We start from the raw sequence: 23003 nt of genomic DNA, 5'->3' as shown, positions 1-23003 counted from the left end.
AGGGAGCCAGGTCAATGGCACAGCCCGTGCAAAGGCCCTGGGCAGACCTGGGCCTGGCATGCTGGAGTGGGGAGGGCAGGGAGGCGCCAGGGGCAGGTCACCCAGGGCCCCGTGGTTTAACCCCGAGGGAGGGAGGAAGAGACTGGTGGACCTTGGGTTAAAAATGGTTCCTCTGGCTGCTGCATGGAGAGACCGAGAGGCGAGGAGAGGGATGGCAGCCAGGGTGATGGCAGGGGGCGTGTGTCAGGCTCTGGGTAGGCCCACGTCGAGCCGACATGATTTGCCGGTGGCTTGGAAGTGGGGTCTGAGAGAGAGCCAAGAGGCAGGGTTGCCTCGAAGGTTTCCAGAGATCTAATGCGAGACAGCAAGACTGGGAGGGACGGCTGTAGGAGACAGAAATCCAGAGTTTGGTTGTGGGCACGTAAGTTGACATGTGTAATAGTGGAAATGTCACATGGGCAGGTTCGTGGGCTGAGAGTTCAGGGGCCAGAGCAGACTCACAACGCAACGTGGCGTCCTTGGCGCATGGGTGGCGTCTCAGCCTCGGGGATGGGTGGCGCACCAGATGAGAGCTGGGGAGAGGAGAGACGTGGTCCGAGAGCCTCGTCGGGCACCACCAGGGTTGGAGCAGGCCTTCTCAGTGCCGTGGGCACACCAGCCGGAGCGTTCTCTGTGGCGGGGACATCCTGGGCACTGGAGGGTGTTGAGTGGCCTTCCTGGGCCCCCCCCACTCGATGCCAGGAGCAGCCCCTCTTCAGTTCACAGACGTCTCCAGACTTTGCCAAGTGACCCCAGGGGTCTGCTTGCCCCTGGCGAGAATGCCTGGGTTGGCGGCCAGGCTCACCCACGAGGCCGAGGGGAACCACCAGTAGGGGCCGAGACCTGGGGAGGGCGGTGTCCCCGAGATCCAGGAGCCAAGGGGAAAGAGTTTCCAGGACAAGCCATGTCACAAGCCGATGCGGGGATGGAGAAGTGACCACTGATGTGGGCTTTGTCTTAGCTGCAGCGCAGGTTCCCTGGCAGCCGCCCCATCCGGCCGAGTCCATCTTGCAGGTGGGTTTTGTTTGGCTTGTTGGCATTGGGCAGCTTCAGTGTGTCTGTCTGTTGGATTTAGCAGCCCCCACCTTACACGGGGAGATTTCACGCAAAAATCCTCATTTCTGCCCCTGCTCGGAACGCAGGATGGCCCGACAGCCCCGGCGTGCGCTTCACCCAGCAGTCGCCAATCGGAGTGCGCAGCAGCTGCCCCTCAGCCAGGACACAGGTTTTCCAGGGCTTTCCTGGGCTCCACAGTGCCCCACAGGCTGGCTCCTGCCCCCAGGGCCCCCTGCCAGGGCTGTGCGGTCGACACATCTGGTCTAACTCTGCCCATCTCTGAGCTCACCTGGTGAGCGTGTCACGTAGTGTGTGCTCACTGGATGGTTAGTGAACGGATGAGAAGGCAAGGCTGCCGGTGGCTTTGCATCAGAACATAATTCCTTAACGGCAAGGCCATGGAGTCCTGTGGAAGCAGGAGGCAGGTCAGGAAGCTTCCGGAAGCTTCCGGAAGTGGTCACATGTAGGTGGAGCCTGGAAGATGGGGAGGGGGAGCAAGGAGCAGCGACAGTCACGCCCTGGCAGAGGGAAGTGTGGAGATAAGAAACTTTGTCGTAGTGGAGAAGAGTTGCGCATGAAGGGGCTGGGAGGTGTGCCCCATGGTTCCCTCTGGGCCGTGGGTGCCCCCCACGAAGCTCGGGCTCCCATCCGCACAGTAGACGGAGCCACAGGAGGCTCTGGGAATGGGGAATGGGGAGGTCGGAGCTGCGTTGGAGGCCAGCGGGCCGAGCCATCGCCCAGGGGAGGCTGCAGAAGGGAGAGCGGACGGGCCAGCCTTGGGCACAGGGATGGGGTGGGTGGCCAGCAAGTCCATGGGGCCAGCTCAAGAGGGAAACTGTGTCGGAATCAACTCCCCCTCTCCCTGCCTCTGTCTTGCCCGTTGACCCAGGTAACCACCCCAGCCCCTGCACCCGGAGAAGTGTCTCTCTACCTGTCCTGTTTGACTTTTGCCCAGGAAATCAATCCTTCTGTAGGTGAATGTTTGGATAGTTGGCTTTGGACCCAAAAAGATATGAAAGCAAATGTAGCTGCCACCCATAACTGTCTTAATTTTGAATACATGGCAGCAAGGGTCCTGTACTATTTACCTGGCGAAATCTCCAAGCGAGGTTACCACCCTCCACAAAAATGCTCTAGTGAAAACGCGGCTGAGCCTTTGCCTGCAACCAAAGGGTTTTCATCAGGGCGTTTCTCCGAAACCCCCACGTGTCCCGAGATGGCAGGCCCAGAGCTCAGCAGTGCTGCTTCCCCAGCCGTGTTTGGCACGGACACACCTTGCTGGGCCTGTGCAGAGTTCTAAAATTGGGAACTGGCGGTAGATACCCGGGTTCCTAGTTTTTCTTGGAGAGCCCTGGGCCCACCGTCCCCACGACAGGAGCTGGCAGCACTGCAGCCCCCGTGGCCGCCCCGTGGCCATCCGACTGCCCTCCCCTCCCGACACCTGCCTGGGCACGTGGGCCTCGGAGTTTGCCAGCAGGTAGAGTTGATGCCCTGGCCTTGGCCCGGATGGAATTTGGCCTCGGAGCCTTTTGTCCACGCGGCAGAGTCCCGAGTCTCCCCTTCACCTCTTTTCCTTTCCTTACTTCCAGATGAATTTAAATGCCCCATTAAGGAGGAGATCGCTCTGACCAGCGGTGAATGGGAGGTTTTGGCAAGGCACGGCTCCAAGGTACCAGAGTCTCCTGGCACCCCTCGCACTGCTCCCGCACGCGCGCGCCCGCCCCCCCTCATACACGCACACGTGCACGCACACCCAGGCACACAGTAACACACTCTCACACATGCACCACCCCACAGATACACTGACTCACCCGCACACACTTGCATGCGCACACACACGCTTATGTTAATATGTGCATATGCTCGCACGCACATGCTCACACACCTGCACCCACACGTGCACACTCATGTGCACGCACACCGACACCATCAGATTGCACGCACGCACACTTGTGCACACGTGCACACCACTCATACTCAGGCACACAACACACGCTCTCATGCATGCACCATCCCACAGATACACTGACACACCTGCACACACACACACACACACATGCTTGCGTGTATATGTACTCATGCACACACTCATATGGTAATATGTACACATGCTCACACACCTGCACCCACACTCGTGCATGCTCATGTGCACACATGCACACCTGTGCACACTTGTACACACATGGCACACTCAGACACATTGACACACTCACTTGCACACATGCACCGCCCCACAGATACACTGACACACCCGCACACACTTGCATGCGCACACACACACACACACACACACACACACACACACACATGCTTGCGGGTGTATGTACTCATGCACACACACATGTTAATATGTGCACATGCTCGCACGCACATGCTCACACACCTGCACCCACACTCGTGCACGCTCATGTGCACACACATACGCCTGTGCACACTTGTGCACACATGTGCACACATTGACACACTCGCTCTCACACATGCACCACCCCACAGATACACCGACACACCCTCACACCCTTGCATGCACACACACTCTCACATAAACACACGCTTGCACATATATATCCCCCTGTGCACACACAGCAGCAGCTCTATATGTGTGCACATGCTCACACACACGCTCATTCGCCCGCACTCGCACTCCCATAGATTAACACTCCTGCTCGCACACGCCCTCCCGCCCACCCCAGAACCCGTGTGCCTGTGGCTTCTCTCCCCTCCCAGCCACTCCTCCCCTGCCGCTGTGCCCCGAGCCCCGCTCTCCCCTGTCCTAGGTGCCCACCCAGGGCCCCAGGGAGCTGTGGTTTCCACCTGGCTGGACCCAGGCTTGGTGCACGGAGCAGGGGCTGCCTCTGAGCCCCCACGGGCTGGGACCTCCTCACACACCAAGAAGCCAAGGCCCCCGCCACAGCCGGCGGGCAGGCCCAGCCCATCCTGGGCCCCCCGGGGCCTTCAGGAAGCCTCTGCCACTCCGTGGCACCATCTCCCCCAGCAGAGCAGCTTGCGGGGACAGTCACGCAGCTTCCCCACCCGCCACCATGCTGCTGGCCCCCAAGAGTGTCTCAAACAAGAGGTGCCACTGCAGAGGCAAGAGGCCCACCTTCCCCCCAACGTGGTGTCCAAAAAAACGCGCTCAGTCTTTGCCTGCCCCCAAAGTGTCTTCCTCACAGTCCACTTCTCCAGAACTCCACGTCTCGGGGGGGTACCCTGTAAGCAAACTTCCCGGCTCCCTCCCTTACGCCAAAACAGATCCCCGCTGGATCCAAGGTGGATCCAAGGTTCACATATAAAAAATGAAACTGGACAAGCCAGAGGAGGAGAGCACGGTGAACGTTTTTAATCATCTTGAGGTGGGGGCGCCACTTTTATCGTCTTGAGGTTAGACCACACGGCTTAACCTTTCGAGGGGTGCAGGCAGCTTGTGTTATGGTGTCCGTGTACTTCTCGTTTGATCTGGCACCCCCTGTTCTGGCGTGAGCCCCACAAGTTCATCACACGGTGCTTCTCAGATATTTGCACATGAGTGTGCATCTCAGCGTTCATAATGGGAGCAAACAGCCGGTCGCTAAAGTACAGGTGATGATAGACCCGTGTCTGCCGGAATGCCCCGTGAGTTAGGCTGAGCCCCCGGGTCCACTGACTCAGAAGGACGTCAGGGCAAATCGTAAAGCCATGCAGCACATTCCCACTTCAGTAAAATTCCCTCTTCACATCCCAGGGTGCAAAGTGAGGCCAGGAGCTCATTCACAGAAATGTTAAAGATGGCCGTTCCGGGCAGGCCTCTGAGTCAGCCCCGGGCCCTCAGCCCGGCACAGCCTGGCCCCTTCCTCACAGGGTGCCTCTCCGAGACCCGTATCCTCCTCTGTAAAAGGGGGGCCATCAGAGAACTCTGACCCCTTCATCTTTCTATCAGGGCTTCTCAACCTCTGTTCTTTTGACAACACAGGGCCAGATTGTTCTTGCTGGCGGGGGCTGTGCTGGGGGCACTGGGGGGTGCTGAGCAGCCTCTCTGGACTCCCCCTACTCGATGCCAGGAGCTGCCCCCTCCCCAGTCGTAGCAACCACTGGTGTCCCCTGACACTGCCCAGTGTCTGCTGGGGAGCAGCGTCGCCCCTGGGTGAGAACCAGGGCACCCCATCAGCCTCGAGTCCAGCCCACTCACGAGCTGGCGTTCCCATGTTCCTATATTGTTTGAATGTTTCACCAATTGCACGTCTTGCATTTTAAAAATCAAAAATTAGGAAAGGTGGCCTCTGATGTCCCGTCCAGGGCCATGCACTCTGTCCACCTTTGATCCGGACCTTGGCAGTGTGGGTGAGATGCAGCAGAGCTCGCTCAGCCCTGACTCAGCCCTGATGCCCCCAGCCCCACCCCGTGCCCACTGGGGCATTCCCAGGAGGGGGCTTAGCAGGGTCCCCGCCCGGAGAGAGCCAGAGGTGCCTCTCCCTCCTCTTAGCACAGAACCGGCGGATAACCACACGTGGCTTTGGACCTGCCAGTGACATCCTCTATTTCTGGAAAACCTGCACTTAAGAAGTCTGGTAACAACAAGTACATCCATATCTGTTATTTAAAAAAGGAATTGTTTCGGATAGGGCTAAAGCTGGAATGCCTTTTGCTCCGTGACCTCTTCCCTGCAAATCTGCCTCCCCGTTGACACAGGATTCACAGGGAAAGAGGTGGCGTCCTTCTTTCAGAGGGTTTGTGGGTTGCTCTGAAGATGTGGTTTCATGTGGCCACAGAAAACTGGGCCACCATTATGTGCCCAGTCCCCTATTTGGGGACATTTTAAGTTGTTACCATTTTCTGAGTCTTATGAAAGCTCTGAGAATCTTTGTCCATGCATTTTGGATGCCTCTCCGATTAATTCCTTCGAGAAATTTCCCAGGAGCTTCGTTAACCGGCCAAAGGATATGCCCTTCTGGAAGCGTTTTGCCTGCATGTTGCCAGGAGGCCCCAAAAGATTGGCCCCGAAAGGGGGTGGCCAACGAGCTCGTTTCCTAGCCCCTTCCCTGAGAATCTTCGCCCCTTTGTTGGGTGGCAGTGGGCGCAGGTGTTTGCTTGTCTCGTGTGAGGTGACTAGCGAAGCTGCGCTCATCTCCCCACCCCGATGACTTTGGCACTTGGGGAGCAGTCGCGGTGCAGAGTGTGGGGTGGCCTCAGGGCCGAGGTCACGGTAGTGTCCGGGCTTTGCTGGGTGGAGATTCCGAGAAGGAATACTGAGCAGCAGGTGAGGCGGGCGGCACCTGGCTGCCAGCCACAGCCCTTTTGGTCTACAAGCAGAGGAGGCCCCTGCACGGGGCACCAGAAGGGGTTCTGGAGCCTTCTCTGCGCCTCATGCCCTGGGGGGCTTGGCGGCCCGGCCAGCAGCAGATCACAGCAACCCCGCATTAGGGTCCAGGGGTCAGACAGGCCTCTCGGGTGCTCCCCGCCCCTGCCGGCCAGTCCCATGGGCACACCAGCCAGTGTGTTTGACCGGCAAGTTCTCTGCAATGCCAGGTGGGCTTGCCCAGGATCACAGCCCAGGTTAAAGCCATGCTCACGGGGGCTGCGCCTTCAAGGGGTAGCCTCGGCCCCGGCTGGGAAGGTCCCAGTTGTGTTCCCCTGCTCGTCTGTCTGTCCTGAGCTGCACCCACCCCTGCCTCCCCAGGAGCCTGCCTTGGCCTTGGTTCCCTTGCACCGTGCAGGGGCTTCCTGGAGCCCCAGCTGCTGACACCAGGGCTTAAGGGGGGCCCCCAGGAAACAGGCGGGGTAGAGCGAGCCACCTTTTAGCTCCTGAGAGCCTGGGTCAGAGGTCAGACAGACCCCCACAGGGTCAGAGCCAGGGACTGGAGGGCAGCAGGCCCGGGGTGGCCCCTCCTTGGCTCCAGAGTCCCACGTCCCCCTAAGTCAGGCCCTGAGGGAGCTGTTGGGTGGGTGTTCAGATCCCAGTCCCACCAGGACCCTGGGGTCAGCCCAGCCAGGTTGGGGTCTGGGTCATGGAGGGCTTCCCTTAGAGATGGGGCTCTACTGGCCAGAGCAGCAGGGAGAGGGGACGGCTCCGTCCACAGACGTCCCCTTCAAACAGGGCCCCTCACCACACCAGGAAGCCGCCTGGGCCCACCCAGGGGCGGGGATCAGGGACTGAGCCTGGGGGCGTGTGACAGGGGCCCCCGTTCCTCCTGCAGATCTGGGTCAACGAGGAGGCGAAGCTGGTGTACTTCCAGGCCACGAGGGACACGCCCCTGGAGCACCACCTCTACGTGGTCAGCTACGCGGCCGCCGGCGAGATCGTGCGCCTCACCACGCCCGGCTTCTCCCACAGCTGCTCCATGAGCCAGGTGGGCCCCCCGAGACCCCCCGGCCCTGTGGGGCTCCTCCAGTTCCCACGGCCTCACGGAGGCAGGCTGCACCCCACCTCACAGGGAGGGGAGGTGTCCAGGCCCCACCAACCCCCAGAGTCAGCAGTGGGGCTCCTCGGACCCTGGCCAGCAGCCCAGTGCCGCCCTCGGCCTCTGGGATGTGGGTTCTAGGACCACAGGCGTCAGGCGAGCGGGGCACGTGCTGGGTGACGGCCCCCGGCTGTGGGACAGCAGGACGGGCGGGCCAGACCTCGGGCTCTGGGTCCCACAGCCACTCCCCTTGGGATCCCACGTGGGGAACAAACAGCCTTCTCGGCCTCAGTTTCCTTACCTGCAAAGTGGGGGGGGATGGTAATGACACCCCCTTGTGTGAGTCAAGTTTCGCGATTTCAGCACATGAGCACAGAGAAACATTGCAAATGGTCAAGAAGGATTAGCGGGGGGTGGGGTGGGGTCCTCCAGGGTTGTCGGCAGAGGGCTGGTGCTCAGTGCCTCCCCTCCCCGCCCCTGCAGAATCTGGACATGTTCGTCAGCCACTACAGCAGCGTGAGCACGCCGCCCTGCGTCCACGTCTACAAGCTGAGCGGCCCTGACGACGACCCCCTGCACAAGCAGCCCCGCTGCTGGGCCAGCATGATGGAGGCGGCCAGTGAGTATCCGCCCGGGACCTTCTGGGGGGCCCGGCCGCTCCCGACAGTCTCGCTCGTGAGCCGTAGGAGGGGCCCGGGCCGCGCAGGGCAGGGATGGGAGCTGGAGGCACGAAGCAGATGCAGTCCCTGCCCTCGAGAGCACTAAGGCTGCTGGGCAGGGTGGCGCGTAACAAACGGGGTGCTGCCCGCAGAGACGGGTGCCCGGCCCCAAGGACCCCGGTACGGAGGCGCCTTTGGGCCCAGAGGCCTCCGTCCACCACGGCGCCCTGCCTTGTCCCAAAGCTTCTGCTGCTGCAAAGAGCAAGCGTGTTGCTTACACAAGTGGCCTCGGCAACAAGGGGCAGCGGCACGTTTTGGCAAAGAACCCGGAGGGGGCCTCAATTCCGCCCAGGTGACCCCGGGTGCAAACCCTGGCTCCGTGAGGTCCAGGCCGTGGGAGCTTGGGCCCAGCAGTTAACGGCCCTTCACTGTTTATCTGCGAGAGCGCGTGGAAGGAAAACTAAACACTTAGCCCAGCACCCAGGAACCACTCAGCCTCTCCTGACCCAGCCACGGGCTGCGTTTCCAGAACGCCCTAGACAATAAGAGTCTCTGGCACCCGTGGGGTTTGATTCACAGCACTTTATCGTCTCGTCACCCGTGGGAACAGAACGGAATAGAAGGCCTCCAGCCATCCAGCGGCTCAGTCCCTCCTGACGTCACCGTGGAGGCTGCTGGGAACTGGTGTGCTGGTTTTACAAATGGGGAGACCGAGGGCCTGGCGGGGGCCCCTAGTAAAGCAACGTCCTGATGCCCTGTGCTGGGTCTGCAGGGAGAAGGGCCTGGGACACCATAGCCCAGAACGCGGTCCTTTAAGTGTTCCGGAAACCCCCAGTCTGGGCCACGTTTCAGGACCACCTAAACCAGTTGTTGGCAAATCCTGCCACAGCCAGTCGTTGACACGTTGCCGTCACACCACACACCCTCTGTCCCACAAGACCAAAAATATTCACTATCTGGTCCTCTACAGAGAATGTTTGCTGACTCCTAATCTGTTCTACTGTTCACTCACTGTCTTTTAAGTCGGCTCTATTTACCTAAGTAAACTTACTTTGAAGAGACAGTAAGCCCCTGTAGGTGCCATCACCTCTGTGGGTGATCAGCACACGTTAGGGTGCTGCTTCGGGCCAAGCCGAGCCCTTCTCGGGGTACCCAGAAAGAAGGAAGACAAGCCAAGAGGGCAGCCTCTTGCTCACCGGGAGGATCGGGCTCTGAAAGGCCGGCTGTGGGGACGGCCTGCACCTTCACCCACGGCCACCCGGGGCGTATCCCCACGCTGGGCGCAGGCCTGGGTTTGCTCATCTGAATTGTTTCTGGCCCGAGGAGTCCGTTATTTAAACCACTGGAAAATGAAGAGTAAGAGAGGAGCTACCACTTCACCCCGTCTTAGTGTCCAGGGCCACCGTGACAAATACCTCTGCCTGTTACAGGGCACGCATGCTCGCTTGCTCACACACACACACATTCTCTCTCTCTCTGGCTTCTCCTGTTGGCTTCCGGCTGCTTCTGACTGTGAGCAGATTTCCTCTCTTTACGAAGCTTCTAGATTTCAATCTGGCCTCCTCCAAACGGGATCTTCGGAGAGCCTCTCCACCTGTGCGTCCACACTGTAACAGATCACGACATCCCAAGTCTGCTTCGCAAATGGCTCCTCACCCCCGGGATCAGGGGCTCTGTCTTCTGTGGGGGGCGTGATTCCATCCCCAGCACCCTCCACGGCAGGGGGTGAGGCATCAGAGTGAGGTGTCAGTCAGCGTGCCCCCCCCACTCCGGCCCACCTCGGCCCTCTCTGGCCTGTGGACCCCAAGTGCTCTCTCTTCCCCTGCAGGCTGCCCCCCGGACTACGTGCCCCCGGAAATCTTCCACTTCCACACACGCTCCAACGTGCAGCTCTACGGCATGATCTACAAGCCACACGCCGTGCAGCCGGGAAAGAAGCACCCCACTGTCCTCTTTGTCTATGGAGGCCCCCAGGTGGGTACTGGGCTCTCTACTCAGCCCCCCGCACACTCACACCAGGACTCAGAGCCTGTCTGCCTCCCCCCGCCCTTGCACACATCCCACTCTCTGCCTCCGCCTGCCCGCCCCGTCGTCCCTCTGGGAAGGCCCTGTAACTCCCGTGGGTCCATCTGGGTTACGTGCCCCAACCGCAGCCGTGAAGCACACTCGCTCCTTTCCCACCGGCTCCCAGCCAGGGCCACGGCCCTGTTCACTGGTTGAAGGGACAGAGGTGGCCCTGGGCCCCTTCCTCAAAGAAGGAGCAAGCCAGGCCAGCAACCGCAGGCGATTCTGCCCCCAGGGGACACCAGGCAGGGTCTAGAGACGTTTTCTGGCTGTCACTTCCTGGGGGGAGAGGGGTGGTGCTGCTGGCATCGAGTGGGTGGAGGCCAGGGTGCAGCTCAGCACCCCGCAATGCCCAGGGCGCCCCTATACACAGAGAACATGCCAGGCCCAGGGTCATTCAGACCAACGGGGAGGCCCAGAGGCTGCCACCTCCGGCCTCCCCGCCCCACCTGGTTTGGGTGCTCTCGCTCACTCTTTGTTTTCCTTTTTTAAGAGAACTGAATGGTACAAAGAGGGAGAGTGAGGTTGAATTGACGAGGGGGCCCGTCTTCCGGGAGGGACTGCAGCAGGGGCCTTGGTGGTCAGGGAGCCCGAGCTAGGCCTTTCCCTGAGCAGAGGGCCTGATGCAAGGGGACGCTGTAGGGCTCACACCCCCCGGCCCCAGAACCCGTCCGCAGCCCTCACGATGAAATACGGCTGCCTTAGTCGGGCCATAAGTCGGCCCCCTGCCCGTCCTGCCTGGCGTCTGCAGAGGGAGGGTCTGCTCATCACCAGCCCCTCGCGCCCCGCCCTCCCTCTGCAGGTGCAGCTTGTGAATAACTCCTTCAAAGGCATCAAGTACTTGCGGCTTAACACACTGGCGTCCCTGGGCTATGCTGTGGTGGTGATCGACGGCAGGGGCTCGTGTCAGCGGGGCCTTCGGTTCGAAGGGGCCCTGAAAAACCAAATGGTAACTTCACTTCCAGGTTGCTTCTGGGCCCCTCCTGTGTTGGGAAGGGAGCCCTGGGTTGGGTGGGCTCGGGGTTCAGAAATTGCTCTGGGGGCATCACCCTCAGATAGACCCAGCCAGGACATGTGCATGTATGTGGGGCAGCCTTTTGGAAACCAAGAGGGACATTCCACTTCGCTGCTCGGCTCTGAGCTGTACCCTGTGGGGAGGTACATCTACTGATGGTGATGATGGTGGTGATGATGGTGACAGAGGTGGTGATGGGTGACAGTGGTGATGACTGGATGGTGGTGGTGGAGGTGGTGATCATGGTGATGGTGGTAGTTGTGATGATGATTGAGGTGGTGGTAATGGAGGTGGTGGTGGTGATGATGGAGGTGGTGATGGGTGATGGTGGTGATGACAGTGGTGATGGAGGTAGTGATGGAGGTGGTGGTGATGGAGGTGGTGATGGTGATGATGGAGGTGGCGATGGAGGTGGTGGTGATGGAGGTGGTGATGGTGATGGAGGTAGCAGTGGAGGTGGTGGTGATGGAGGTGGTGATGGAGGTGATGTTGGAGGTGGTGATGGAGGTGATGATGGAGGTGGTGGTGATGGAGGTAGTGATGGTGGTGGTGATGGAGGTGGTGATGGAGGTGATGTTGGAGGTGGTGATGGAGGTGATGGAGGTGGTGGTGATGGAGGTAGTGATGGTGGTGGTGATGGAGGTGGTGATGGAGGTGGTGGTGATGGTGATGGAGGTGGCAGTGGAGGTCGTGGTGATGGAGATGGTGGTGATGATGGTGGTGATGGAGGTGGTGGTGATGATGGTGGTGATGGAGGTGGTGATGGAGGTGGTGGTGATGGAGGTGGTGGTGATGGAGGTGGTGATGGTGGTGGTGGTGGTGATGGAGATAGTAATGGTGGTGGTGATGGAGGTGGTGATGGTGGTGATGGAGGTGGCGATGGAAGTGGTGGTGGTGGAGCTGGTGGTGATGGAGGTGGTGGTGATGGAGGTGGCGATGGAGGTGGTGGTGGTGGTGATGGAGGTGGTGGTGATGGAGGTGGCGATGGAGGTGTGGAGGTGACGGTGGTGATGCCAGCTGTTTATTGAGCCTCAGAAGTGCCAGGCCTCTGAGTGTAGGCCATGTGCCATCTCATTTCACCCTCACACCCACTGGCATCCGCTTTTGACAGTTGAGGAAACTGAGGCCCTAGAGGGAACACGACTCTCTCAGTCCCTCAGCCCCAAGAAGGCAGAGCAGGGTTGGTTCGGTTCCACCCGCCCCAGAAGCAGGCAGGGTGTGGCCGGCCCCTGGGGCGACGGGCAGCTCCCCGGAGGGCAGCTTTTGATGGAAGTGGGAGAAGACAGCTGACAGGTGCCGGCCTTGTTTCCCAGGGCCAGGTGGAGATCGAGGACCAGGTGGAGGGCCTGCAGTTTGTGGCCGAGAAGTACGGCTTCATCGACCTGAGCCGCGTCGCCATCCACGGCTGGTCCTACGGGGGCTTCCTCTCGCTGATGGGGCTCATCCACAAGCCCCAGGTGTTCAAGGTGGGTCCTGTCCCGGGCCCCAGATCCTGTCCCCAGCCCCTGCCCCTGTCCCTCCGTCCCGCCCCCTGTGCCCCTCGGAGCCCGGCCCCCCGGGGGAGGCGCCGCGGCAGGAGCCTTGCCACGTGGCTGTTTCTCCCCGCAGCAGCCCCGTGGGGACCAGCCCCCCTCCTCATTGCCCGCCACTCCTGAGCCCAGGACCGCGTCCGGCTGCACAAAACCCCGCCAGCAGCTCTCGGTGGGAGGCTGAGCCCGGGACCCCCGCCTCGGATGGGCAGAGGTGGGGCATGGTGTGAAGAGGCGGCGGGGGGGCCCCCCGGCCGGCACTGTCCCAGGGCCCCACGGGGCGGCAGCGGCGAAGAGGAGGAGGAGGCAGGCTCGCGCAACTCCCCTGCCCTCAGGCGGCACCGTCCTCGGGGAGACACACTCAGAGGGTCCCCCACCCCGTCACCCCCTGAGTGCATGAGAGTCCCCAGTCCTGAGGGGAGGCCCCGGGACAGACGGCCAGGAGCTGGCTCCTGGGACCCGACATCTGTCTCTCTCTCTCTCTGTCTCTGCCCCGTCCACTGCATCCTCAGGTGGCCATCGCGGGTGCCCCGGTCACTGTCTGGATGGCCTACGACACGGGGTACACTGAGCGCTACATGGACATCCCCGAGAACAACCAGCACGGCTACGAGGCGGGCTCGGTGGCCCTACACGTGGAGAAGCTGCCCAACGAGTAAGGCCCACCCCAGCCGCCCTCCATGCTCATTCAGCCGTCCTGCCACCCGCACCGGGCACCCGGCCTCCTGGGTCACGAGCCCCCTGGGGTGCTTTGGGAGACAAGCAGGCCCACCCTGCCCTGAGAAGCGGGGAGGAAACCGGAGTTGCCCCACGTTTCACGGGCAGGCCCCCCTCACTCCCCAAAGCATTTTCCCATGAGTCAGCCCCAGCAAGCGGGCCCCGTCCGCGCTCTCGAACCGGCACCGTCTGTGTCACACGATCTGACCCTCTGTGGTTCGGGGCAGACGTTCACAGCAGCCGGCACATCCGAGCTCCTCGGACCAGCCCAGTGTCCCGTTTCCTGCTTTTCGTGTTAGCTCCTTCTTCTGGTTGGAAGGCAGTGGTGCTGCCAGCTTCTGGCTTCCTCTGCCTTCTTCATTTTTACCTCTCTCGACCCAGGCTGCACATCACAATCATCAAAGATGCTTAGAAGACTGCCTGTGTCCTGCTTTCTTTGGCCTGGGGCACGGCCTGGGCTCCCCTGGGGTTCTGCCCCGCACAGTCAGGCTTGAAAACCGCCACTCGAGACCTGCGCTGTCCAGTTCAGCAGCCACTGGCTACATTTGGCCATTTAAATTCATTTAACTAACATGAACCAAAAAAGGAAATTCAGCTCCTTGGCCGCCTTCCAGCCACTTTCAAGTGCTCAAGAGTGTGTGGGGCAGGTGGTGACTGTATCGGACAGCGCAGATCTAGAAAATCCCATTGTCACAGCGCTGTTCTAGAATATTCCCGGGAGCTGGGGGACCATTCCCTGTGCAAGCGCCCAGGTGCCCCCACACCCCTCCCTTCCTCACTGGCAGCAAGGGGGTCCCCCGGGCTCCTGCACCCAGATCCCGCCCTGTCCACTGGGGAGACGTGGCTTCCGCCCTTGCTCGCTGTCCTGCTGGGGCTGGGGAGGACTCGCCGCAGGCACCCGGCCCGCGGCTGTCACCCGTTCCCAGGAGGGGGCCCTGGCCTCAGAGCCCACCCCCACCTTGTCTTCCAGACCCAACCGCCTGCTCATCCTCCACGGCTTCCTAGACGAAAACGTGCACTTTTTCCACACAAACTTCCTCGTCTCCCAGCTGATCCGAGCAGGAAAACCTTACCAACTCCAGGTGAGTGTGCCCGGATGCTTCCGGAGCCCCAGTGGGCCCGTTTAGTCAGCAGGCGGGGTGAGCAGTCCCACACCCCACGCCATCTTCAGTGCCAGGAGCGCCGTGGCGCACGGCACAGGCCGAGCCCTGGCTCACCGTCCAGCGGGCAGAGCAGACGGTCCCCAAGTCATCTGTGTCTCAGACTGAGACAGTTGCTTGGAAGGAAGTGCACAAGGGGCTGAGAGTCCCTAATGGGCCAGAGAGGAATTCCCGGAGGGGGCAACGGGAAGCAGGGACCTTCCTGTTGGGGATCCAGTGTGGAGACACAGGGCAGAGGGAGTGGGTGGGAGGGAGGCCAGGCTGGGGGCTGGAGTGAGTGGGAGGATGCGAGAAGGGGGCGGGGCCTTGGTGGTGAGGGGTGGGGCCTCAGCAATAAGGGGTGGGGCCTTGGGGGGAGGCTGGCTCTTGTTCTAAGGGGAGGAGAGCTGTCTGGGGCCAGGGCAGTGAGCCGTCACTTCCCATTTGACCAGCCCTATAAGGAGGGGCTTTTGGGGGAAATGTGGGACCTGATACGAGGTGGTCGCCTGGGTGGATTTGGGAGGTTCTCTGGAAGCAAAACGGGCCTGTTTATTATGTGTCGCCTCCACATACTCCAGCCTGTCCTTGGGAGCACAGGGTTGCACTTAGCAGAAAGGGAAACCGAGGGTCACAGAGCAGAGGGGACAGAGCTAGGCTCAGATCCAGCCCCTGAGTCCCCACCCACCGAGTCTCCACTCAGGGCCTCAGGGACGTGTGTCCGGGCTGGTCCGGCAGTGCTTGCCGGCTGGGGCTGGTGGGAGGAGGGGCTCCCTCGAAGGGTGAAGACAGAGTGGGGTCCTCCTGGTGGCCCTCCCATGCCCCCCAGCCCATGTTGCCTCTAGGGCTCGCTCCACTGGCAAGCCCACCCCCAGGTCAGAGGGCTGGCCCAGTCCCAGTGGCTCCTGTGTGCCTCACTTTCCCATCTGTGAGAGACAGTTCCGGGGGAGGGGGGCATTGATTGGGGCAGACAGTACTACCCCCTTCTGCCCCAGGGTGTTTGGTGGAACGGTGGGCCCGGGTGGTGGCCACAGGCCTGGAGAGAGGGATGCTCCGGAAACCCGTCTCGCTGACGGGAACAGGTGGGGAAGGGGCAGCCTGGCTCTGCTGCCTCCAGCCCCAGCGGGAGACACACCAGGTTCTCTGGGAGGAGCTGGAGCAGGTTTCGCACCTGTCCCCCGATCCCCCAGAGACAGCGAGGAGCAGTGGGGGCCCTCAGGAGACCTCGTGTCCCGTCAGAGGAGAGGCCTGTGTTCCGTCTTGTCCAGCTGGTGGGCGGCAGCCCGGCCGGGTCTCGGGGGACCGGGTGGTTCCGTGGACGTGGCCCTTGATGCCAACCTGTCACTGTTCCCCACGGCAAGGGAAGTGACCTAGAGAACCCCTCCCAAAGCTGAGAGGAGGCCATCCTGGAGGCTGGAAATGGCTGTGAGGCGCGAAGCCACGGCTGCCCTGCCCGGATCAGCTCGTCACACCCTGTGAAAGGGCCTCTGTCCTCAGCAGAACTGGGGGGAAGCGGGCAGTACCATTTTTTCAGTCTCACAGATGTGAGTGGTTGGCCCGCTGTGAACGTTATCTTACTGAACCCCGTTCCCAAGACGGGGGGCTGCCACCAGGAGGCTGTCACCGGCCCCAAGTCACACAGCAGGGTGGTGGCGGAAGTGGGATCCGGACCCGGGTCTGTCCGCTCTGGAGCACGTGCTCCTCCCTCCTCGCCAGTCCCCCGGGAGGAGGGCGTTGGGGCACACCTGCTGAGGGGGGACGTCCTGAGCCAGAGGAGAGGCGGCGCCCCAGGACCTGCGTGTGTGACGGGGCCGGGTCCCCCAGAGCCCCCAGCGCTGCCTCCTCTCTCCTGCCAGATCTACCCCAACGAGAGACACAGCATCCGCTGCCCCGAGTCCGGCGAGCACTACGAGATCACCCTGCTGCACTTTCTCCAGGAGCACCTCTGAGCCCGGCCCACCCGGGGCCTGCACCTTCAGAGCACAAGTGGCGCCATCGCCACCGCCACCGGGGACGCCGACGGGAGAGGCCGAGTGGCCCTGCAGGCCCCGGCGCGGCACCTCCTCCCGCCGTGCCCGCCGGACCCCCAGCCCCTCGCCCGCCGGGAGCCACCTGCCTTTGCCCACCAAACGCCTTTGATTATTTTTTTAACGCTCCTGTTTTTTTTTTGCCTGCTGCTGCTGCTTCACCAGGACGGAGAGGTGGCGGCCATTGCCACGTGGCAGCTCCCCAACCTGCCCCTCCTGTCCCTGTCTTCTGGGGACTCCACAGGAGACAGGGATCCAAGCCCCACTAGAGAGTTAAGAGCTCAGAACTGGGGCCGCCTCAGCCAGAAAAGGTTCGGGAGGAGCTGGACAGGGTCCCCCGGTGCTGTCCTCTCGGCACCCCCCAGCTGCAGTGACCAGAACGTTCTCTGCCTCGGGGCCCCAGACGGCCTCTCTGTCCCCGACCCCCCTTGCAGCAGCACGCCTTTGCCTGCCCCCGACCCCAGCTTCCTCTGTGTTTTTTTGTTTTTTTGTGTGTGTGGTTTTTTTTTGGGGGGGGTGGGGGTCGTGTTTTTCATAATTATTTAAAAGACAAAAAGCAAGGGATGCCGAAATCTGGAGTCGGGGCCTGCTGCCGAGCAGTGGGGTTCAGCCCCACCCCTGGTGAGCCCCGCTTCTCCTGAAGCCCCCCGTGGAGGGGTCGCCCCTGCCACCCCGCGCCCCCCCAGGCCGGCACTGAAACCCACCAAGCTTCAGTTCTCTGCTGGTCAGTGGCTGTCTCCCGCCCTCCCCACCCCAGCCCCCCTAGAAAAGCGGGGTTCCGGGGCCCACAGCTGGAACCCCCACCCCCACCTCAGGGTCTGCCTCCCCTTCCGTCCCCTCCCCGCCAAGGGTTCTGCCAGGGCCGGGGCAATTCAAAAAAAAAGAAAAGAAAAAAAAAGAACAGAAACAAACCACCTCTACATATTATGGAAAGAAAATATTTTTGTCAGCTCTTACTCTTTTATAATTATGCGTGTAAGTAGTAGACTCATTAAAAGATTCCAGATGGAAACACTTACCCCTGCCTGAGGCTCTTTGGAGTGGTCCTCGGTACCCGGAATGGGAAGGGGACTCTGGGAGGGTGGCTGAGACCCCTCAGTGCCACCTCCTCCCCGGCTTGGGGTGGGGACAGCAGTGGGGTCCACGCTAGCCCTGCAGGAAGACGCCCCTTATCAGACTGACCCACTGGGGACTGTGCCAGCCAGCTTCTGAGAGCACAGTCCCCCGCAGTACAAAAAGGTGGGCCGCCTGCCCGTGTGTGTGTCATTTAGGGACACAGCTCAGGGTGACGCCCAAGGCCTCACCTGAGCCCACCGGCTTCCCCGGAGCAGCAGCACAAACTTACCTGAGCAGATGCCAACCCGGGAGGACAGGGCAAGGCACGCCCCTCTCCCCGGTGATCTGCCCCAACCACCAAGACGACATGGGTAAGCGACAACAGCACAGCCAGCGCACATCAGTAATCTTGTGTCTCTAACAGCGGGGACGGACGACACCCCTGTGCCATCTGCTCTCTGGATCCTTGGCAAACTCTGTGTGTTTTGCATTTTTCATTTGTTTAACTCAAGAGTCCAAAAGAATACACAGTAGAGGGAAAAGATGCCTCCCCCCCCCCAGTCTCTTGCACATCCTTTCAGGAACGGGCTTTGCAGATATGTACACACACAGGTGGCAACCTACATACATTCACCTGTACCTTGATTTTTCACCTAGTGTATCCTCATGATTGTACCCCACCATTGCTCTAGTCTTAATTTATTTTTAAAACCTGCATTCTATTCTGTGTAAGCATATCTTAGTTTAGTTTACCAGTCCCCTACCAATGGACACGTAGGTTATTTTGGACTTTTTGTTAGTATAAGTCGTGGCTCAGCTAACATTTTCTGTAAAGGGTCAGATAGTAAATATTTTAGGTTTTGTGAGCTGCACAGTCTGTGTCACCCACGTGACTCTGCCCTCATAGCACAAAAGCAGCCATAGATCATGAAAATGGACAGGTGCAGCTGTGTGCCAGTAAAGCTTTATTTATGAAGTCAGGTAGCTGGCCAGACTTTAGCCAATCCTTGTTATAAATGCTGCTGCGACAAATAGGCTTTGTTCTTTAGGCATGTGTGAGTTTATAGAGTAAACTCCTAGACTCATCAAAAGGCATATTCACTTTTAATTTTGAATATTGCCAAACTGCCCTCCAAAGAGGAGGTCCCGTTGTAGACGCCCACCAAGAGGGGAGACATGTACCTGTTTTTCTATTCCTTCATCAGTGCTTCATGTTATCAGTCATTTTTATTGTTGTCAATCTTTCGGGTGAAATGTGGCATCTCCCCGTAATTTGAACTCATGTTTCTCTTATGTGTGAGGTTAAGCATCTTTTCAAGCTTTAGAAGATACTTATTTTCTATTAATCATTTGTCCATGTCCTTTGTCCACCTTACTTTTGACCTGTTAGTCTCATTGATTTGTAGACACTCTTTACATATGAAGGAACTCGACCCCTTGTCATCCATGTTGCAAATTAAAGTATATTGCAGATCTCAATCTGTCATGCTGTTAGGAAGCTCAGCCAGGATCCTGGGGCCACAATGCCCAACACAGATTTTTAAAGAGTGGCTGAAACAGAACAAGAACGGGACGCCTTATTAATTATAAAAAAGTGATCGTTATATCAGCTGAATAAAACACTAAATCATCGCATCTAACACACCCAACGTTGATCTTCAAAATGAAAGTTTTACATTATTCTGTCGGAAACAAGAAGAATGTCATCCATCTAATCCACTGTAACCTAAAGTGGCGTGAGGCCCATCCGAATTGGCAAGCCACAGAATCTGGCTCTGGTTAATGGGGGCAGGTTTGGCAGGGTACTGGTGGGAACGGGGATTCAGGGTGACCCCAGGAGGCTCAGCAGCTGGAAACCCACAATTGTCTCAGAGCAGGAACCAGCTCCAGCAAATCCCTCTCTCCCTGCCTCACTCAGCTGACACTGAATTTGCCACAAGGCAGTATCCATTGGCCAAAGTTCCATCTTACTGCCCCCTGACAAGCAGGCAGGGCAGGAGAGGGGATTTATAGTGGGAAGTGGCCAACAGGAGTCCAGTGGGAGTGAGAATCCCCCAAGAGAAACTGGGGCCCCAACAAGGAGAAATGGATGGATGATGGGCAGCTGCAAAAAACCAAGGGCCCATGAGAGAAGATCTTGGTCTTTTAGAGATAGCAGATTGAGGCGTTTTGTCCCAGGATGACACATGGGCTGTTCACCTTCTGTGCCACTGCTGGCAATGCCACCAGCTGGAGAAGCCTGTTCACATTCTTGATCTCTTTTCTATTGTGAGTTTTTCCCCTCTTCCTCAGTTAGTAAGACCCCATATGTCATAGACACAAGTCCACTGACATATCAGCCGCAGGGATGTTCCTGGTTTATCATGTGATTTTCAAACACGTTTAGTTTATTTTACGGACACCCAGGAAAGCTGCAGAAATATTACAGTCCTGTGTACACTTCACTTTGGTTGCCCCAGTGCTAACATTTTACAAAACCACTGTCCATTGTCAAAACCCAGAAATTGACATGGCTACAATACAAGTAAGTAGACTCCGGATCTTATTTCAATTTTATCACTTTTTACATGCATGTGTTTGTCTGTGCATGTGTATAATTCTATCCCTTTTTATCCCCTGCAATAGGTTCCTGTAACCACAACTAAAATATACAACTGCTTCATCATTACACACACACACACACACACTCCTTCACGCCACCCTTTGGCTTCCACACGCACCCCATACCCCATCTATGGTGTCAGGTAAAGGGTAGAAGCCTTTGACAATCTGTATTATTAAGTTGTTTCCTTTAGGTTTGCCAGATTTTGGGTTTCCATGTCATATTAGAAAGCATCTTTTGAATGGTGGTTTGTTTTCTTTTAATCCCTTCAGCGTGATTTTTTTTTTTTTTTTTTTTTTTTTTTAACAAAAGACTGACAGTCTTTCTGAAAAAAGACAAAGCAAAACAAAACTCAAACAGCTCACACTTGAAATACTTTGTTAAGTCACGGGAGCCTGGCCTCACTCATTGAGACCTTCCTACTGACAGGTTGAAGGTCAAACACAGTGGAAGAGGGAAGGTGAAATCCAACAACGGGGCCGGGTTGAGTAGACTGGCAAAAGTAGCCAAGGAAGGGGGTGACAGTCTTCTAATTTCTGGAACCAACTTCTTTTTGATGGGTGCAGAGCAGGCGGGCACAAAAAGGAAGAAATTTCCTAACACTGGCAGGTACCTAAACTTAGGATGGGCTTCAATTCCCAAGAAGAGTCAGTCTGGGATGGCTTTTGTCCAGTGGGTGGGTGGGGGGTGCCCAGCGATTTGCGTTTCTCAAAGGGTGCCTTACAGCTCAGTTGAGGGGTTTCCTAAGACTTTCTCTCTTCGGGTTCTGTCCCGTGCCGGTTTGGATGTATTATGCCCCCCAAAACGCCATGTTCTTTAATGCAATCTTGTGGGGACAGACATACTAGTGTTGATTAGGTTTGAACCTTTTGATTGTTTCCATGGAGATGTGACTAGCAACACCTTTGATTGGGTTGTGACCTGTTGATGGGATGGTTTCCATGGAGGTGTGGCCCCACCCATTCATCTTGGGTCTTGATTTGATTTCTGGAGCCCTATAAAAGCTCAGAAACAGAAGGACCTCAGAGAAGCTACAGCCAAGAGAGACATTTTGAAGACGGCCTTTGAAAGATGACACTGACATTTTGGAGGACACCAATTTGAAACGAAACCTGGGAGCAAGCAGACATCAGCCACGTGCCTTCTCAGCTAACAGGTTTTCCAGATGCCAATGGCCTTTCTCCAGTGAAGGGATACTCATGTTTATGCCTTGGTTTGGACACTTTTATGGCTGTAGAACTGTAACTTTGTAATTAAATAAATCCCCACTATAAAAGCCAATCATTTCTGGTGTTTTGCAAAGGGCAGTATTAGCAAACCAGAACACCTTTCTAGTCAGATTTGTAGGAAAACAGATTCAGCCTTGATACTTTAGACCAGGCCATTGGTGCTTTCTTGAAACTTTAAGCAATTTGTGATAAAAAATTATTTCCTTCTATGAGTGAAAACCTGAAATTCCTTCCTTCCTCCCTCCCTCCCTCCCTCCCTGCCTTCCTTTCAACTGTGGAAGCACACATACAACAAACTATTCCCATCTCAACCACGCCCAAGCATATCATTCACTGGGATTTAATCACATTCACCATGTTGCACTATCCTCACCACCATCCATTACCAGAACTTTCCCATCACCCCAAAAAAGAAACCTTATACCCATTATGCATTAAATCCCCATTTCCCTCTCCTGCAACCCCTGATAACCTGTACTCTACTTTCAGTCTCTTTGCATTTGCATATTCTAGCTATTTCGTAAAAGTGGAATCAAACAATATCTGTCCCTTTGTGTCTGATTTATTTCATTCAACATGATGTCTGCAAGGTGCATTCATGTTGCAGCATGTCTCAGAAATTCATCCGTGCTTAGGCTGAAAAATATTCCATGGTATGGTGTACCATGTGCTTTCCCATGTGACAGTGGAACCCCGGATCCATCGGCCTTTCTTCAGAGAAGGTATCATCCTGTTGATGCCTTAATTGGGGCATTTTCATGGCCTTCAAACAGTAAGTTTGTGAACTAATAAACCCCCATTGTAAAAACCAATCCATTTCTGTTATATTGCATTCCAGCCACTTTAACAAACTGAAACAAATTTTGGTACCATAGAAGTGGGGTGCTGCTGAGTTTGCAAATAGCAAAAATGCTGGAACAGCTTTATAAAATGGATAAGTGAAAGATTCCAGAAGAACTGTGAGGAGCTTGATAGGAAAGGCTTAGATTGCTTTGAAGAGACTGTTGGTAGAAATATGGATGCTAAATGTTCTTCCAATGAGGCCTTAGATAGAAATGCTGAAGGTGTCATTGCCAGCTGGAAGAAAGGCTATCCTTGTTTTAAAGTGGCAGAGAAGTTGGGAAAATGGAGTACTGGTGTTGGTTGGAAGGGAGAATTCAAAAGCGATGAGCTGGGATACTTATCTGAAGAGATTTCCAAACTAAATGTGGAAAATGCAGCCTGGCTTCTCCTTGCAGCTTATTGTAAAATCAGAAAGGAAGGGGATAAGCTGAGAACTGAACTCTTGGGCACTAAGAAACCAGAAACTGATGGTCTGGAAAATTCTGGGCTTACAGAAATTGAGACCCCAGAGAACAGAGCCCCACATGAGGAATTACCCAAACATGGAAACAGTTGGCCATTTCAGTACAAGCCAGGATTAGAAATGGAGTTATCCAGAAGGATTTGTGGAAAGTCCTATTGTCTGATGGTTGGGATCCCTGTATGCTGCATGCCAAACCA

At 57.4% G+C, this 23003-nt stretch overlaps 1 protein-coding gene and 1 long non-coding RNA gene across 7 annotated transcripts in view; one reads left to right on the top strand and one right to left on the bottom strand.

Annotated features, from left to right (window-relative positions):
- DPP9 (dipeptidyl peptidase 9) overlaps positions 1–17560 on the top strand; it is a 49239-nt gene extending 31679 nt beyond the window's left edge. For 2 of the 6 annotated variants that reach the window (XM_037823968.1, XM_037823967.1), the window contains exons 14-22: positions 2685–2764; positions 7263–7415; positions 7950–8085; positions 9954–10099; positions 10992–11138; positions 12518–12670; positions 13246–13388; positions 14421–14532; positions 16443–17560. In XM_037823968.1, coding sequence (XP_037679896.1) covers positions 2685–2764; positions 7263–7415; positions 7950–8085; positions 9954–10099; positions 10992–11138; positions 12518–12670; positions 13246–13388; positions 14421–14532; positions 16443–16535 — 1163 coding nt within the window. In that variant the 3' untranslated portion in view covers positions 16536–17560. Of the gene's footprint in view, positions 1–2684; positions 2765–5551; positions 7416–7949; positions 8086–9953; positions 10100–10991; positions 11139–12517; positions 12671–12812; positions 12948–13245; positions 13389–14420; positions 14533–16442 lie in introns of those variants that run through there. The other 4 variants (XM_037823970.1, XM_037823969.1, XR_005214953.1 and 1 more) reach the window with 4 other exon arrangements.
- Positions 1584–9505, bottom strand: LOC119525290. Its single transcript, XR_005214954.1, has 3 exons — positions 9322–9505; positions 2184–2255; positions 1584–1613 (listed from the first exon to the last, which is right to left on the bottom strand). It is a non-coding gene; the product is annotated as an uncharacterized LOC119525290 (long non-coding RNA).
- Positions 17561–23003: the final 5443 nt, after the last annotated feature.

This window comes from Choloepus didactylus (assembly GCF_015220235.1).
Source record: "Choloepus didactylus isolate mChoDid1 chromosome 25 unlocalized genomic scaffold, mChoDid1.pri SUPER_25_unloc1, whole genome shotgun sequence".
NCBI classification, from domain to species: domain Eukaryota; kingdom Metazoa; phylum Chordata; class Mammalia; order Pilosa; family Megalonychidae; genus Choloepus; species Choloepus didactylus.
This window is presented reverse-complemented; position numbering and strand designations above follow the sequence as displayed.